This window comes from Rhinoraja longicauda, unplaced genomic scaffold (genome assembly GCF_053455715.1).
Source record: "Rhinoraja longicauda isolate Sanriku21f unplaced genomic scaffold, sRhiLon1.1 Scf000789, whole genome shotgun sequence".
NCBI lineage: Eukaryota > Metazoa > Chordata > Chondrichthyes > Rajiformes > Arhynchobatidae > Rhinoraja > Rhinoraja longicauda.
Window position 1 is genome coordinate 23,780 of NW_027602005.1, and position 17,657 is coordinate 41,436.

General features: G+C 42.7%; 1 protein-coding gene across 1 annotated transcript in view; it reads left to right on the forward strand.

Moving 5' to 3' along the window:
- LOC144591283 (RAB11-binding protein RELCH-like) overlaps positions 1-17,657 on the forward strand; it is a gene marked incomplete at its 3' end in the record, with an annotated part of 40,994 nt that overhangs the window by 11,828 nt on the left and 11,509 nt on the right. The window contains exon 2 of the mRNA XM_078395541.1: positions 5,802-5,891. Coding sequence (XP_078251667.1) covers positions 5,802-5,891 — 90 coding nt within the window. The remainder of the gene's footprint in view (positions 1-5,801; positions 5,892-17,657) is intronic.

A 17,657-nucleotide genomic window follows, 5' to 3' on the forward strand; every position in this document is an offset into this window, starting at 1 on the left:
AAGGGTAAAGCAGGTAAACGTAAGGAAGCTTGGCTGTCGAGGGAAATTGAGACATTCGTCAAAAACAAGAAGGATTCATGGGACACGTATAAGCAGCTGGGATCAAGTGCATCCCTGGAGGAGTTTTGGGAACTAAGGAGTAAACTAAAAAAGGAAATCAGAAGGGCAAAAAGGAGCCAGGGGATAGCTCTGACAGGTACCATTAAGGACAATCCCTAAAGATTTTATAAATACACAAGGGGGAAAAGGGTAACTAGAGAGAGAGTGGGACCTCTCGGGAATCAAAGCGGTCACCTCTGTGTGGAGCAACAGGAGATGGGCAAGGTCCTAAATGAGTATTTCTCCTCTGTATTTACCGTGGAGAAAGACAGTAGGACGGAGGAAATTGGAGCAGTCACTGGAAGTGTCGAGAGCAATCAGGGTTACCATTGAAGTACTGAAGGTACTGTCGTGTTTGAAGGTAGACAAATCTCCAGGGCCTGATCAGTTATATCCGAGGACATTGCGGGGAAACTAGAGAGGAAATTGCTGGAGCCCTCGTTGAACTTTACGAGTCGACCTTGAATACAGGAGAGGTGCCGGAGACTGGAGGGTGGCAAATGTTGTGTAGGAAAGAAATTCCTCCGTCTACGCCGCATCTGCGCCCAGGATGAGGTTTTCCATACCAGAGCATCGGATATGTACTCGTTCTTTAGGAAACTGGGGTTCCCCTCTTCCATTATAGATGAGGCTCTCACTCGGGTCTCCTCGATATTCCGCAGTTCCGGTCTTGCTCCCCCTCTCCCCATTCGTAACAAGAACAGAGTCCCCTTGATCCTCACCTTCCACACCATCTGCCGTCACATACAGCATATAATCCTCCAACATTTTCGCCACCGCCAACGGGATCCCACTACTGGCCGCATCTTCCCATCTCCACCTCTTTCTGCTTTCCACAGAGACCGTTCCCTCCGCAACTCCCCGGTCAACTCGTCCCTTCCCACCCGAACCACCCCTCCCCAGGTACTTTCCCCTGCAACCGCAGGAGATGCAACACCTGTCCCTTTACCTTCCCCCCTCGACTCCATCCAAGGTCCCCAACAGTCTTTCCAGGTGAGGCAGATATTCACTTGCACCTCCAACCTCATCTACTGTATCCGCTGTTCCAGGTGTCAACTTCTCTACATCGGTGAGAACAAGCGCAGGCCCGGCGATCGTTTCATTGAACACCTCTGCTCAGTCCGTGTTAACCTACTTGATTTCCCGGTAGCTCAACACTTCAATTCCCCATTCCCAATCTGACCTTTCTATCCTGGGCCTCCCCCATTGTCAGACTGAGGCCCAGCGCAAATTGGAGGAACAGCACCTCATATTTTGCTTGGGTAGTTTACACCCCATGAGTATGAACATTGGGACGTCAAACAAGGGCAGGACCTACACAGTAAATGGTAGGCCTCTGGGTAGTGTTGTAGAGCAGAGGGATCTAGGAGTACAGGTGCATGGTTCCTTGAAGGTCGAGTTGCAGGTAGATAAGGTGGTCAAAAAGGCTTTTGGCATTTTGGCCTTTGTCAGTCAGAGTATTGAGCATAGAAGTTGGGACGTCATGTTGCAGTTGGAGAAGACATTGGTGAGACTGCATTTAGAATATTATGTTCAGTTCTGGGCACCATGTTATAGGAAAGATATTGTCAAGCATGAAAGGGTTCAGAAAAGATTTACGAGGATGTTGCCAGGACTAGAGGGTGTGAGCTACAGGGAGAGATTGAGTAGGCTGGGTCTCTATTTCATTGAGTGCAGGAGGATGAGGGGAGATCTTATAGAGGTATTCAAAATCATGAGAGAAATAGATTGGGTAGATGCACAGAGTCTTTTGCCCAGAGTAGGGGAATCGAGAACCAGAAGACATAGGTTCAAGGTGAAGGGGAAAAGATTTAATAGGAATCCGAGGGGTAACTTTCTCACACAAAGGATGGTGGGTGTATGGAACAAGTTGCCAGAGAAGGTAGTTGAGGCTGGGACTATCCCATCGTTTAAGATACAGTTAGACAGGTACACGGGTAGGCCAGGTTTGGAGGGATATGGACCAAGCACAGGCAAGTGGGACTAGGATAGCTGGGACATTGTTGGGCGAGTTGGGCCGAAGGTCCTGTTTCCACACAGTGTCACTCTATGACTATGGACAGAATCAGTTTTACAGCAAATGAATCACTTAAGAGAAAACATTATTCAGCAATTTCAAATGTGATCACCGTCTTTGGAAATCAGATGTAAAGGTGAAATCACTATTGCAAGTCAATGGCTTTTATCCTTTTGATAATATCAAAATCATCGAAAAATCTTGCATGAGTAGAATAACTTTGGCCTTGCTGCTTTAGGTTCCTTTGGCAAAGTATAATGCTTTAATTTCTATGGAGTGATTGCATTATATTTCATCTTGATTTTTGTATTGAGCATATTTTACTTGTTTCGGGTGATGTTGTTGCTTTGGCCACAAGTAGGTTGCTTGGAAACTAACATAAGATAATCAGCATTTGCATTCAGCAAGAGTGCCACAATTTGACAGATGTTACACCAGAATCTGTGAACAATCATGCTTGTACAAAAGGAATCTCTCTACTTTTTGCACATTGAGTGCATAAATATCGTTTCCAAATATGAATGTGACAAATTGCATAATCCCCTATATTTCTGTGCAAATTAGCATTATATTCTATGGAGGACGATAAAATTGTGTTGTGGCATTGAGTAATGAATTTCAAAATTTCTGCACCCTGCTCTGTCTGCACAGTACACCGGCACCAAGATTGCTGTCCACAAACAGGGAAAATTAGAGTAGCTGTCATACCAGGCTAGTCTTGTGCAATATCATTGACACGGGTGGAGGTGTGGTAATTGTATGGAGCAGAGCAAATGAATGTATCCTTCTGGAATGGAAACGCATAAGAAACAACAGAGAGCTGGTATTGTGAGAAGCACATTAAATGCTATTGATTTGGTGGAACATTTTTATATATATAAAAACTAAGGAACTGATTGTAGACTTTAGAAGGGCTCAACATCCGAGGACGTACACGCCACTGGAGATAAATGGGATTACTGTGGATAGGGTGAGCAGCTCTAAATACCTGGGAGTCCACATCAAAGAGGATCTGATATGGACAACACACATTGCCGCACTGGTGAGTAAGGCAAGGCAGCGTCTTTACCACCTCAGACAGTTGAGGAAATTCAGATCCTTCAGTGCTTCTACTCTGGGGCTGTAGAAAGCATCTTGTCCGGAAACATCACAATCTGGTTTGGGAATAGCTCTGCCCAGGACAGGAAGGCTCTGCGGAGAGTAGTGCGTTCGGCTGAACGCACTATGGGAACTACACTCGCCCCCCTGCGGGACCTATACATCAGGAGGTGCAGATCCAGAGCCAGCAACATTATGGGGGACCCCTACCACCCCAGCAACGGACTGTTCCAGCTGCTACGGTCAGGCAAACGCCTACACTGTCATACTGTGAAAACAGAGAGGATGAGACGGAGTTTCTTCCCACAGGCTGTTAACTCTCATATCACCAGGGACTAATTTAATTTACTGTAATAATTTATTTTTTGTGTTCTGTTTTGTAGTTTTAGCACAATCCGCAGGCGTTACCACTTTCATTTCACTGCACATCTTGTATATGTATCTGACAATTAAAGTTGACTAGACTTGACTTGTTATTTGAAATACCTAATCATACTTCAGAAATGGCATCCAGCAAAACAAGCTTTAGTGGTGAATGTTAGTTTTCCTAAGCTGCATTGCCAATACTTTGTAATTGACTATAGATGCAAAGATAAAAACTCTGAGCAATAATTAGTTTTTCAGAATTTTGGTGCATTTAAAAAATATATTTTTTATTAATAATAATTATTATTGTAATATTTGACAAAAGGCATGTGTGGTGTCTTGGACATAGGTAGGGAGGGATTGGATGGAGTCGAGGTATGTGGAAATTCATTCAGTGGGACATGAACTAGCAGAAACAATGGCTCTGCCAGGGCAGTTTTATTTGTGCATTTTGGGGAGGAGATAAAATCGGGCCGTGCGGGGCTGGGGAACGATACGGTTTGAGGCTTTGGAAGGCAGAGAGCCGGAAGTAATGAAATCAGAAATGGTTTTGTAATATTAAGGCCTGATGCTCGTCTGTGGGTTCATGGTCCAAGGATACGTAGGAGGAGGTGTCGCCTGGCCTCAACCCAGTAGAGGTCAGCTCGCCAGACTACCACGGCACCTCCCTTGTCTGAAGAAGGGTCTCGACCCAAAACATCATCCATTCCGTCTCTCCAAAGATGCTGCCTGTCCCGTTGAGTTACTGCAGCATTTTGTGTCTACCTGCAGAATTTTGGTGCTGGATAATGGATCAAGTTTATCACAGCTAAATATAAATTAGAACTGTTGTTGCAACAAGTGTTCTGCACCCAGTCTCCAGAGACCTCATCCTATGGTTTTTTTTCCTCCCTCCTTCTGAGATACATTACAATTGTATTTTAATTGGTGCCAGTGACAAATCAGCAAAGATTCCCCATAACTGATATTTGGCCAATTGTCGTTGGTCTGGATTCTGCATGTAGACCAGACCATTTAACAGTCCAGTCATTCAATTCTCTCCATTACCAATATTAGCTTCACAATTAATTGACTTAATTGATTGATTTTAAACTCCCCGGTTACACTGGTGGGATTTGACTCTTGTCCCTAATTAATATGTCCATTAATTCAACCACTCAGCAAGTCTTTCAGACAGTTTACTCAGGATAGGTTTTTGCCTGGTCCTAGAATTGTCTTTACATGGTGTAATTCCTGCTTCTCTTGAATATTACCAAACATTTTTTCATTGAAGATTCTTTTCCCTGCAACATGAATTATGGGGAAATACAATAAAGCAATTTGTTCTAGGAAGGTTAAATGTTCCCTCCTGTTTGAGATGCTTTAAAACAAGAAATGGTCAAGAAAACAAGGTGAAGGCTGCATAGCCAGTAACTGAGGAAGTGAGCATCAAAACGGTAGGTGGGGCTATGCGAAACAAACCATCAGCTTTATTGATGGTATAGTAATGGAAGACCATAAATTCCTGTCTTTCAAATTTACTGAGTCACAACATTGAGTATGGGAAGCTTGTTGGAGTAGCGAATGAGAATGCAGACATGGAGGTGAGAGATGGTTTGGATTGGTGATGATGATATGATTTACAATACTCTACTCTAATTTTATGATTGTGGGTGTTTAGAACTTGGGACCATGGTTAGATGCATTGCAGAATCACCAAAAGAGATATTGGAGCACAATATGTTGTTTAAGGGGAGAAGTAATAAAGAGTTGTCATGTAATTCTTTAAACTAAGGTGTTTGAGGAGTGATCCAACTGAAGTAAAGGGATTCTTCAGATGGATTGAAAAAAAGTTCTTCTGGTGGAGTCTCATTTCACTCCTGCCATCGGGAAGAAGATATAGGAGTTAGAAAACTAATGTCCAGGTTCAGGAACAGCTTCTTCCCTACTGCTATTAAACATTTCAACCTCCAAATAAGCTCCGATGTACATAGATTTGGGGGCATTGGTTTTGTCTTATATATATCTTGACTCTTGAAATCCAGAATTGAAGAATGAAACATTAGAACTTTTACAGTTGGCAGTGAAATCAAAATATTAATACATTTTAAATAGTGGCAACTATTAGCACCCTTCACAAATGACTATCCCCAGAAAAATCAATAGCTCGTTGTCAACAGATACAATGAAAAGTCAAAATGAATCTGGTTCTAAAATCTCACTCCTCCTTTCTCTTTAATAGATCGAGCTGGCAGCATAAGCACCCTAGATTCTTTGGATTTTGCTCGGTATTCTGATGATGGAAACAGAGAGACTGATGAGCGTTTGGCAGGTAAGCGCCATTTTGCTGGTCTTGGCATAAACTTGAAGAGTGCCTTCAGAATTATATCTGGACAAATCTCTTAAAGTTATGATTAAATTGTATCCAACAATGGGGGAATAAAAGTAAACTACAGATATGTAAACTACATATTTGATAATGCTAGTTTTCAAATAGCAAACCAGCATTAGAAATTGGTATTAAAATCAACTGCATTTGTATTTTGCACATGCAGAGGTAGTTGTAAAAGACTGCTGTCTAGTTTTGAATAGAGAACTGATATTGCTCTGCTCCATGAAATGAATTAAATTTAGTGAACTTCCTCATTTTTATAATTTACTAAATTGTATAATTTGCATGTTTAGATACCAGGGGTTTGTCGTGAAGTTAAGATGCTGCCCCTCCCTGTCAAGTGCCACAGTGTTTAATGCTAATACATTTTGAGATTAGACATAGCATAATGTGATTTATTTTCAAAATTCTCAAGCATCATATTCACAAAATTTTATAAATGAGCATTTTTGGCATTGAGATATAGTTTTCTACTTTGATAATGTGTCCTTCTGTACAGCAGAATTTACAATCAAAACTGGACTTGCTGTCGTGCTGACTTCCTCAAAATTAAAACTGCAGATACTTCCTGCTTTGTTGGTGTTGCTTTTCTCACCATTGTGCACCAAGGATTCCTTCCTTCGGTTTCCATTCCAGCAAAGGGCTCATTTTAATTTGATCTAAAAAAAATTTGGGTTGTATCTAAATTATTCCAGTGATTTTAGAACCTGCAATAGCAAGTTTCCATGTTAGGGACAGTGCACCAAAATAATTATTTCCAAATAGGACAGAGTCATATTAATAACTTTGTAAAGTTCAGTTTAGTTTATTGTGTAGCATAGATACAGTGAAAAGCTTTTGTTGTGTGCTATCCAGTCAACAGAAAGACAATACATGATTACAAATATGTATTTGTACAATCAAGCCCATCGATTTACAATCGAGCCCTTTACAGTGTATAGATACATGATAAGGGAATAACGTTTAGTGCAAGGTAAAGCCAGCAAAGTCCGATTAAGGTTAGTCCGAGGGTCACCTATGAGGAAGATTACAGTTACTGCGGAAGATTACTGCTTTCTTGTTGTGATAGGATGGTTCAGGTGCCTGATAACAGCTGGGGAAAAAAACTGTCCCTGAATCTGGAGATGTGCGTTTTCACGATTCTATATCTTTTGCCTGACGGAGAGGGGAGAGAGACACAGTTACATCCCACTTAGCCTAAGGCATCCTTCCTTTTGAACAAGATAGACACAAAATGCTGGAGTAACAGGCAGCATCTCTGGAGAGAAGGAACAGGTGACATTTCGGGTCGAGACCCTTCTGAGTTACTCCAGCATTTTGTGTCCATATTCGATTTAAACCATCCCTTTTGAACAATTTAATCAATATCGTAAAGAATTAATATTTAACTAGCAGTCAGATCAATAAAAATTGCAAACCTCCAAGTCGTTTTTGAATACCTTTTTAGTGAAGTAGGCACATAAGTTAATTTCTAGTATCCGTTATTTCAGCCTTTCTTGATGGGTTTTTAACATGTAAATTTATTATTAATAAATTAGGAAGCTGATATAGTTCATATTACTATCATGTAGTGTAAATCATGATTTATTATAACCTGTTTAGTTTTACAAGGTGAGCCAGTGAAATTGAGAGATCCAATAAATTTCTGATAATCTGTTGCCTAATTGTTTGAAAATACAGATGATTCATCAAAGATAAGACTGCAGATGCTGGAAGCAGACTGGGTCAGCATCTGGCCCACCAGATGCCGGTTCCTGCCCCCCCTCTCGCCACACTGAGTTCCTACCTTTGCTTGAAGCATAATGGGTTCATTGGAAAATGTATGTCACTAGTGAATTAAAATTAATGGAGTATAAATTAGAATAGCATCCATTGGTCTAAGAAATCTATCAGTCCAGCACCACCAAAATCGCTAGTGTGCCAGTTTCATAGAGGCTTAATATATTCATTTTTAAATATGTCTTATCAGGCTATAACATGACAAAATATGTTGCCTACCTAATTGAAATAATGTTTGATGTGACCTTTGCAGAGTAGTTTGTGTATTCCCGTGTAGATATATTTAGCTGCTTAAAATGGATCACTAGGTGCATATTCACTCTATCAGATTTGATCATGGCTTTATGCAGTTGAGTGTAACTATAAAGAAGTAATCCCGTCTGACAACCAAAAATATACGAAACAGGGGCAGGAGTGAGCCATTTGGATCTGTTTTGCTATTCAACAAAATCACAGCAGCATGCCCTTTTTCCTGCCCTATCCTTATTCCCTTTATTCCACGGACAGTTCGTTCAACCCACCAAATCCATGCCAACCGGAGAGCACACATCTGTATAAATCCCATATGCCAGGACTAGGCTCATGACCTCCTTTGTCTGGACGACTGGACACATCTTAAATGCTGTGAGTGACTATGCTTGTGCCACTCTTTCCAACAGTGCATTCCAAGTATCCAGCACTTTCTGGGTGAAAAAAGGCCCTCGCATCCCCCCTCCTAAATCTCTTACCCCTTGCTCTACGTCCACTGGTTTTATTCACCTCTGATTAGGGGAAAGGATTCCTGCAGTTTACCCAATCTTATTTTATACATCTCAATCATGTCTCTTCTTAACCTCCTCCATTCCAGCAAAAACAGGTTTAGCTTGTCCAGTCACTCCTCATTGCTGAAGTGTTTCAACCGGAGCAATATCCTGGAGAATGTTCTCTGTATCCTCTCCAGTACTATCTCATCCTTCCTATGCTGTGTTGATCAGAACTGCATGTAGTACCCCAGATGAAGTTTGACCAATGTTTCATAAAGTTGGAGCTTGACCTCTGCTCTTGTATTCAATGAACTGACTAATGAAGACTGGCCCACCCCCCACCGGGAAGGTCTTAAAACCCTCAGTTTCTTCCTCGACCACAGAACCAGCCAATTTCCATCTACTAATACTCTCCTCCGCCTAGCAAACCTGGTCCATACCCTAAACAATTTCTCCTTTGACTCCACCCACTTCCTCCAAATCCAAGGCGTAGCTATGGGCACTCGCATGGGCCCTAACTATGCCTGCCTCTTTGTAGGGTACGAAAGAACTGCATAGCAAAGAAGCTGGTTTAAATCGAAGGTACGCACAAAATGCTGGAATAACTCAGCGGGACAAGCAGCATCTTTGGAGCCAAGGAATGGGTAACGTTTTGGGTCGAGACCCTTCTTCAGACTCTTTGTAGGGTACGTCGAACAATCACTGTTCCAGGCATACACTGGCCCTATCCCCAAACACTACCTCCGCTACATTGATGACTACATCGGTGCTACCTCCTGCACCCATGCAGAACTCACTGACTTCGTTAACTTCATGACTAATTTCCATCCTGCACTCAAATTCACGGACCATCTCCGACACCTCTCTTCCTTTCTAGATCACACCATCTCCATCACTATCGACTGACATCTATTATAAGCCCACTGACTCGCATAGCTATCTAGGCTACACTTCCTCCCACCCTGCTTCCTGTAAAGACTCTATCCCCTACTCCCAATTCCTCCGTCTACGCTGCATCTGCGCCCAAGATGAGGTGTTCCATACCAGGTCATCGGAGATGTCCTCATTCTTTAGGGCTCCCCTCTTCCATTATAGATGAGGCTCTCACGAGGGTCTCCTGGGCAGCTCTGGTCTTGCTCTCCCTCCCCCCATTCGTAACAAGGACAGAGTCATCCTGGTCCTCTCCTTCCACCCCATCAGCCGTCGCATACGGCACATATAATCCTCTGACATTTTCGCTATCTTCCCATCTCCACCCCTTTCCGCTTTCCGCAGAGTCCTGGTCAACTCGTCCCTTCCCACCCAAACCGCCCCCTCCTCGGGTACTTTCCCCTGCAACCGCAGGAGATGCAACATCTGTCCCTATACCTCTCCTCTCGACTCCGTCCAAGGACCCCGACAGTCTTTCCAGGTGAGGCAGAGGTTCACTTGCACCTCCAACCTCGTCATCTGTATCCGCTGTTCCAGGTGTGGACTCCTGTATATCGGCGAGACCAAGTGCAGGCTCGGCAATCGTTTTGCTGAACACCTGTGCTCAGTTCGCCTAAACCTACCTGATCTCCCGGTTGCTCAACACTTTAACTCCCCCTCCCATTCCACACTGACCTTTCTGTCCTGGGCCTCCTCCATTGTCAGAGTGAGACCCAGCACAAATTGGAGGAACAGCACCTTGTATTTTGCTTGGGTAGCTTGCACCCCCGCGGTATGGACATTGACTTCTCTAACTCTGCACAACACAAAGTACTGGAGTAACTCAACAGGTCAGGCAGCATCTCAGGAAAACATGGATAGGTAACATTTCAGGTCAGGACTTTTCTTCAAATTGATTGAATCAGGGCTTTAACCATCCTGCCACGACAGACAAAACTGTTTGCAATGTCACACATGGGTCAAGTCTAATGGCATGTCTCCAGTGTCTCTTACAAACTTCTTACAGTTGCAAGATAGAAAGCATACTGTACAAGGATCCCGACCCGAAACATCCTGACCACGTTTAGTTTAGAGATACAGCGCGGAAACAGGCCTTTTCAGCCCGCCGGGTCCGTGCCGACCAGCGATCCCCGCACATTAACACTATCCAATACCCATTAGGGACAATTTTTACATTTACGAAGCCAATTAACCTACAAACCTGTACGCCTTTGGAGTGTGGGAGGAAACCCGAAGATCTCGGAGAAAACCCGCGTAGGTCACGGGGAGAACGTACAAACTCTGTACAGACAGCAGCCGTAGTCGGGATCGAACCCAGGTCTCCGGCGCTGCATTCGCTGTAAGGTGGCAACTCTACCGCTGTGCCACCGTGCTGCCTGGTCTCTACAAATGCTACCTGACCTGAGTTTCTTCAGCACTTTGTGTCTGCACCAGTGAGCACTTCACCATTTGCCGTGCCGTCCCTTTAATGTGGCTGTTGTTGCGGCACATATTTTAGGCCAAGGCTCGGTCGCCATGGGGGCTCCCCTCTCACCAGCTGCTGCTCCTTGCTGTCGGCCATTGCTTTGTCCACTCCTTTCACCACCACTACCTTCTCCTCCCATTGCTTAGTCCATTCCGCCTTGGAAGATGTCGGTGACTACAGAGGAGCCCCACGGTGACTGAGCAAGTCCTGTTGGTGGCAGCAGCCTGAAGAAAGCGTGGTCAGCCAGAGGCTACAACATGAGCCGCAACAACAGATGGTGCAGAGAGGCCGGGCCTGACAGAGGCCGAAACTGCAAGTGCAGAAAGCCTGCGCTATGCTTTTATATCCATGAAGCTGACAGGAAACCCTCACCATCCGCCTGTTGCAATAATACAAGTAATTCGAAAAACAGGACCACATAATGTGAATTGTCTAAGTGAGAGTTTATCTAAGTCACCTATTACGTAACTCAGGGAGTGCCCCTACTAATTTAGTACCTTTTCATTTTCTCCAGCTCCAGACATAAATTTCCCCCCTTTGAGTGGTCCTACCCCTCCCCAGTTATCCTCTTGTTTTTAATATGTATAAAATGGCAAAGGATTCTCTGTAATCCTACTCTGACAATCCTACTGTAATTCTACAATTCAAGCTGTTTTTTTAGCACTCCTGATTCCTCTTTTAAGTTTGCTTGTTTATATTCTCCAATGCCCAGACAAATTCATTTTCCTAAACCTTACACATGGTTCCTTTTTTCTTTTTTTGACCAATTTGCAACTTGTCTCGTCATTAAAGGTTCCCAAGCCTTGTATCCTTGTCCTGTGTCCTCGCAGTACATGTAGGTCCTGAATTCTGATCTGCTGGCCTATTAGTCGTGGACCTACCTAATAACAGCTACTCCCGACTTGCCCAGATCCTTCCTCATACTTTTTGCAATTAGCCCTTTCCCAATTTAGCACTTTGTCCTGAGGTCAATTCTTATCCTCTTTCATAACCATCTGGGTGGAAGAGTGGTGCAGCGGTAAATTGCTGCCTTATAGCACCAGAGACCCGGGTTCGATCCTGGCCATAGGTGCTCTGTGTGCAGAGTTTGTACATTCTCCCTGTGACTGCGTGGGTGTTCTCCGGTTTCCTCCCACATTCCAAAGAAGCACCGGTTTGTAGGTTCATTGGCTTCGGTAAGATTAGAAATTGTCCCTAGAGTGTAAGGCAGTGTTTGTGTTCAGGGTGTTCGCTGCTGGTCGGTGGGGACTCAGTGGGCCCAGCTGTATCTCTGAAGTTTAAAGTAAAGACTAAAATCTGAAAACATACAAAGTTATGATCACTGTTCCCAATATGCTCTCCCATTGAAGCTGCGATCATCTGGCCAGACTCACTTCCTAAGTGCTGCCTGAGCTGCTGAGTTACTTTGTGCCCTGTTTGTAAACCAGCATCTGCAGATTCTTGTTTCTACATCATCTCTAAGTGTTGCTGTGACATTGTCTTTAACGGGTAATTCAATTCCCTGAGCTCGTGCATCCCCCTCTATCGTACCTGAAATATCTGAATCCTGGAACATTGATCTGCGTGTCCTGTCCTTCTACAACCAAATCTCTGTAATGGCTACAATATTCTAGTTCCATGCACTGTTGCAATTTCAAAGTTCTCTCCAGAGTTGATGCCTGTCCCGCTGAGTTACTCCAACTTTTTGTGTTTATCTTCGGTTTAAACCATCTTCCTATTTCTCATCTCACCGACGTGATACAGGGAGTAATCGTGATATTTCATCCTTGGAGGTCCTACTTTTTAACTTTCTGCCTAGCTTCTAAATTCACTTTGCAGGCCTCATCTCTCTTGCCTATGTCGTTCACACCAATACAGATCATGACAATGGCTGTTTGTGCCCCTGATTAAGGAATTCTATAACACTGCTCACTTAAGACTTTTCCCTCCCCTGCTGCACAACAGAGCCAGATGTGAAGTCAATGATCTGGCTGCTCCTGTCATTTTCCCCTGAAAGGGGACCTGTCAGATCTGCAAATCGTCTTCTGCAGCACGATGTCAGTGGTTCTATCTTTCCTCTCACATAGTGTATGGGTGATCGCTGATGGGAACGGACGCGCTGTTTCCACACTGTATCTTTAAACTAAACCCAGCTAAAATGGTTCAAAAACACCATTTGTTCCATCCACCTAGTGGTCATTCCATGAAGCAGCAATCTGTCCACAACAGATTTGGTCTACTATAATCAAAATCCATTATAAAGAAGTCTGTTAAAACAAGGGTTTACTGTAATATTCTTTAGAATATTACAGGATAAAAACAGGACAACTGTAATTAATGCAAGAAATACTGTATATTTGTAATCTGGGAGGGTAGATGTGGGGGCTGAAAATCCAAATGATATCCTGGTTTAATGAAAGTTTATAGATTTCTTAAATGATCTGTAATTGTGATGTGCTTTTGGGGAAAATTCTTGTACTTAACCATTCTTATTTCACAATCAAAACAACGTAAAAAGTCGTCCTGTTTTTATACTAAGTTTCTTTCTAGAGCTGGAAGTTGGTTGATTGTAAGTGTTTTTAACCACCTCTATATTGATTCTGTTTGAGAATTAAGTAAATATCATCACTGTTTCTTGCTCTGACATAAATGCACTGCTCAGTGAACCTTTTCACTTGGAGGATAGTCTGTATTTGGAATGAGCTGCCAAAGGAAGCTGTGGAAGTGGATACCATTACGACGTTTAAAAAAACATTTGCACAGTTACATGGATAGGAAGGGTTTAGAGGGCTCTGGGCTAAATGCAGGCAAATGGGACTAAGCCATCTTGGTTGGCAGGGAAAAAGTTGGGAAAAGGTCATGTGCCAAGATGTCCATCTGACATTGACTCTATTTACAGCTATTTTACAGGGAAATTGAGTTTCTTTACATACAACTTTTTTTAAGCATGTATAATGCAAATCACTAAATTTAAATCAATCCATGGAACAGATGCAAGTTTATAATTCAGAAATGGTAGTTAAAGATTACATTTCTCCCTTGGTTGTGATTTTTTTTTTTTAACCTAAATGACTGGTACTTTTTCTCTGGAATCTGTGTAAAATTACTTATTTTATATTTGATCATGATGCATATGCAAAAAAAAATGCAAGAAACAATATATTTTGCAGTTGAGTAGCTGAAACCAAGCTAACGGAACCATGTTCAAACCAACCAAATATTGATTAAGATGCTGTCCCCATTTATTTGTACTCATCTGTGCTTTCAGGGTTGTTTACCTGTATAGTTGCAGTTCACTTGCGCCGAACCTTGCTGTTTTTTTCACTTGTGATATTCTGTAATTCCTCTCTTGTTTCCATCTATTTGAATCCATCATTCTGTATTGTTGATCTGCATTTTTTCGAGGAAAAAAATGGTTATATTCTTAACATGACTTTTAAAAAACCCATCCTGTTCAGCGTTGTAGGGTTATAACGGTTTGGAATCGCATGTAAGCCTGACCAACTAAGTATGGCAGATTTCTTTTTCCGAAGGGCATGAGGGGAACAGATGAGTTTCTACAACAATCTGGCGATTGCATGGTAATCATTATTAAGAATAGCTTTTTCTTTCTCAATTCGTGATTGTTAAATGTCTTTAGGTTCCACAGTTCCCACGGTAAGATTGTAATACAGATCTCCTGGGTTACTGGTCCAGTCACCCTTTTCTTAGGGAATCCATGTTCATCAAAGATGCCTCCACTCCAATTTTATGGGTTTTGACGTGGCTAATAAGGCCATTGTGGGAACTGTAGATTTTTCCACAGAATGGGGAAAGTAGTAACTGACAGGCCAGACAAGTGTATGGTTTATAGTGTGGTCTGCTCCTTGTGGATGTTCTCACTTCCATCCAAAGTGCTCCTTCTGCACTTCAAGCATTCATGGGCCAAAGATTCCAGGAGTCTCTGGGGATGTTGTATGCTTTAAAAGGAAGATGTGAGCACATCCTTGAATCTGTTCTTCAGCCTCCTGGTAATCTTGTCCCATAAATGCTTGGAGTAGGGCACATGTTTCAGGAGTATGGTGTCGCATGTGCAATTGATGTGAACTGCTCAAAGTATCTGATAACTTAGCACAACTTGTGCCTCAAAACTGAGGTAACGCAACAACATTTTCTTCCATATAAGATAGGAAGGTACAGGATTAAAGTGGAAGATTTAAAGGAGTGCTGGGAAACAGGGTGGTTGGAATCTGGAATGCAATGCCAACGCAGTGGTGGAAGAAATGCTCTCTCACAAGTTAAGACGCATCTGGATAAGAACATGAATCACCAAGGCATAGAAGGCTCTCAACCTATTACAGGTTTTTTTTAATTTCCAAAAATAACTATTCGGAATAAAAAATATATAAAATAAAAACTGCAAAAACTCCAGACATTCTCTGCGTATCCTACACTGTAGTCCTTGGGGTTGGTTTCACCAAGTTCAGTTAGTTCTTCAGCATGTACCCCTGCAATCTGGAATGGGCCAGTTGGCAACATTCCCTGACAGCTTGCAGCCCAGTGGTATGAACATTGACTTCTCCAACTTTAGATAGTTCCTCGGTCCCTCTCTTCCCTCCCCCTTCCCAGTTCTCCCTCTAACTTCCTGTCTCCACCTATATCCTTCCTTTGTCCCGCCCCCCTGACATCAGTCTGAAGAAGGGTCTCGACCCGAAATGTCACCCATTCCTTCTCTCCTGAGATGCTGCCTGACCTGCTGAGTTACTCCAGCATTTTGTGAATAAATACCTTCGATTTGTACCAGCATCTGCAGTTATTTTCTTACATTTCCTGAGGCAGATAACATGTTCCCAATGTTGGGGGAGTCCAGAACAAGGGGCCACAGTTTGAGAATAAGGGGTAGGCCATTTAGAACGGAGATGAGGAAGAACTTTTTCAGTCAGAGAGTGGTGAAGGTGTGGAATTCTCTGCCTCAGAGGGCAGTGGAGGCCAGTTCGTTGGATGCTTTCAAGAGAGAGCTGGATAGAGCTCTTAAGGATAGCGGAGTGAGGGGGTATGGGGAGAAGGCAGGAACGGGGTACTGATTGAGAGTGATCAGCCATGATCGCATTGAATGGCGGTGCTGGCTCGAAGGGCTGAATGGCCTACTCCTGCACCTATTGTCTATTGTCTATTGTCTATTGACAACTCACTGTATTGGTAGGCCAACAAGTTTTGGGCAGACCAAAGAGCTTTCACTAATGATCTTCCAGCAGAACCTGATGTCCGTCTCCGAATGTATCCCTGGGAACAGCCCGTAAATCAGTGAGTCCTGAATTCAGTTAATTCTGTTTAGGATTAACTGCGACAAAGACCCTTGCATCATTCTCCAGACCTGCTTAGTAAATCCCCACACTGCGGAGAGATGGGCAACTGTTTCCTCTCCACAGCTGCCATGCTGAGGGCAGTGTGCAGATAAATGGGATTAATATAGGTAGATGTAATGGACAGTATCGTTATGGAGGGGCAAAAAAACATGTTTTTGTGTCGCATGGCTCTGATTCAAATTAGCTTTTATGTTCATTTTTGTTCCACAACTCAAATTTGTATTACTTCTTCCTGCAGTCTCACCTGAGCTGCAAAGCAAAAATGGCGATGAAATTGCTACAAATATTCAAGGAAGCTGTTTGTTTTCAAATGCATGGAAATATGTCTAAAAAAGGAAAAGATTACAGATTGATATCAAATTATATAGAATACAGATATGACAGAAAAATTAAATGTATTTTGTGTTCATCGTCGTGGGTGAACATGTATAGAGCTATCTGTAAATGTTGTAGGATAACAGAGATGGCTCTAGAGATGGTACAAGGACTGGTGGTTGATTTTCTTTTCAAAATTTTAACCATTCCCACAGACTGGAAGTTATCATTTTATTTATCATGAATTTAAGAAAGGAAGCAGAGAGAGAAAATTGCAAACTATAGATCATTTCATCTGGCATCAGTAGGAGGGAAATTGGGGGAATCTCTCATTAGAGGCAGTGGTAACAGGGTCGTTTGGGTTTATTATTGTCATGCATACAATTTAGTAAACAAACTTTACATAAGCAGAATCATACCCAAGAACAAAAATACAGCAATTGTAGTGTAAGAATAGTAGAATACACTGTGGGGCCACATTTCCAGTGTCATATTGTGCCTTTCAAGTTCTTAAAAGAATAGTCTAACCTTGGCCTGGCAGCCGTACTGGATCAGTGGTGCAGGGATCGGCCAGGCCTAGCAATGTTGTTGGTGTCCTCCAGTGCTGTTCTGCTGCTCCTTGGCATTGTGCGCCACGTCTTATTTTGCTAGAGTAGCCTTTAGCCTATTGACAACTGGGACTTTTCTTGTGCTAAGAAAGCTGTTATTCTATTTCCTCTCTATGGGGGTTGTAAAGTAATTCGGATTTTATGTCAATGATATTGTCCTCAGCCCAATGTACAAGCATCCAATGTTTATCTTTGCTCCAGCTAGCTATGCCTTGCAATCGGAACATGTCCCTAGTCCACAAAATGCCTCTAACTAACATGACTTTTAAGTTATCTCTATGTTGCCTCTTTCCCATGTTTCTCCAGTATGTAAGGTTCTCGGGTTAAGCATATTATATACAGTGCCCTCCATAATGTTTGGGATAAAGACCCATCATTTATTTATTTGCCTCTGTATTCCACAATTTGAGATTTGTGATAGAAAAAAATCACATGTGGTTAAAGTGCACATTGTCAAATTTTAATAAAGGCCATTTTTATACACTTTGGTTTCACCATGCAGAAATTACAATGGTGTTTATGCATAGTCCCCCCATTTCAGG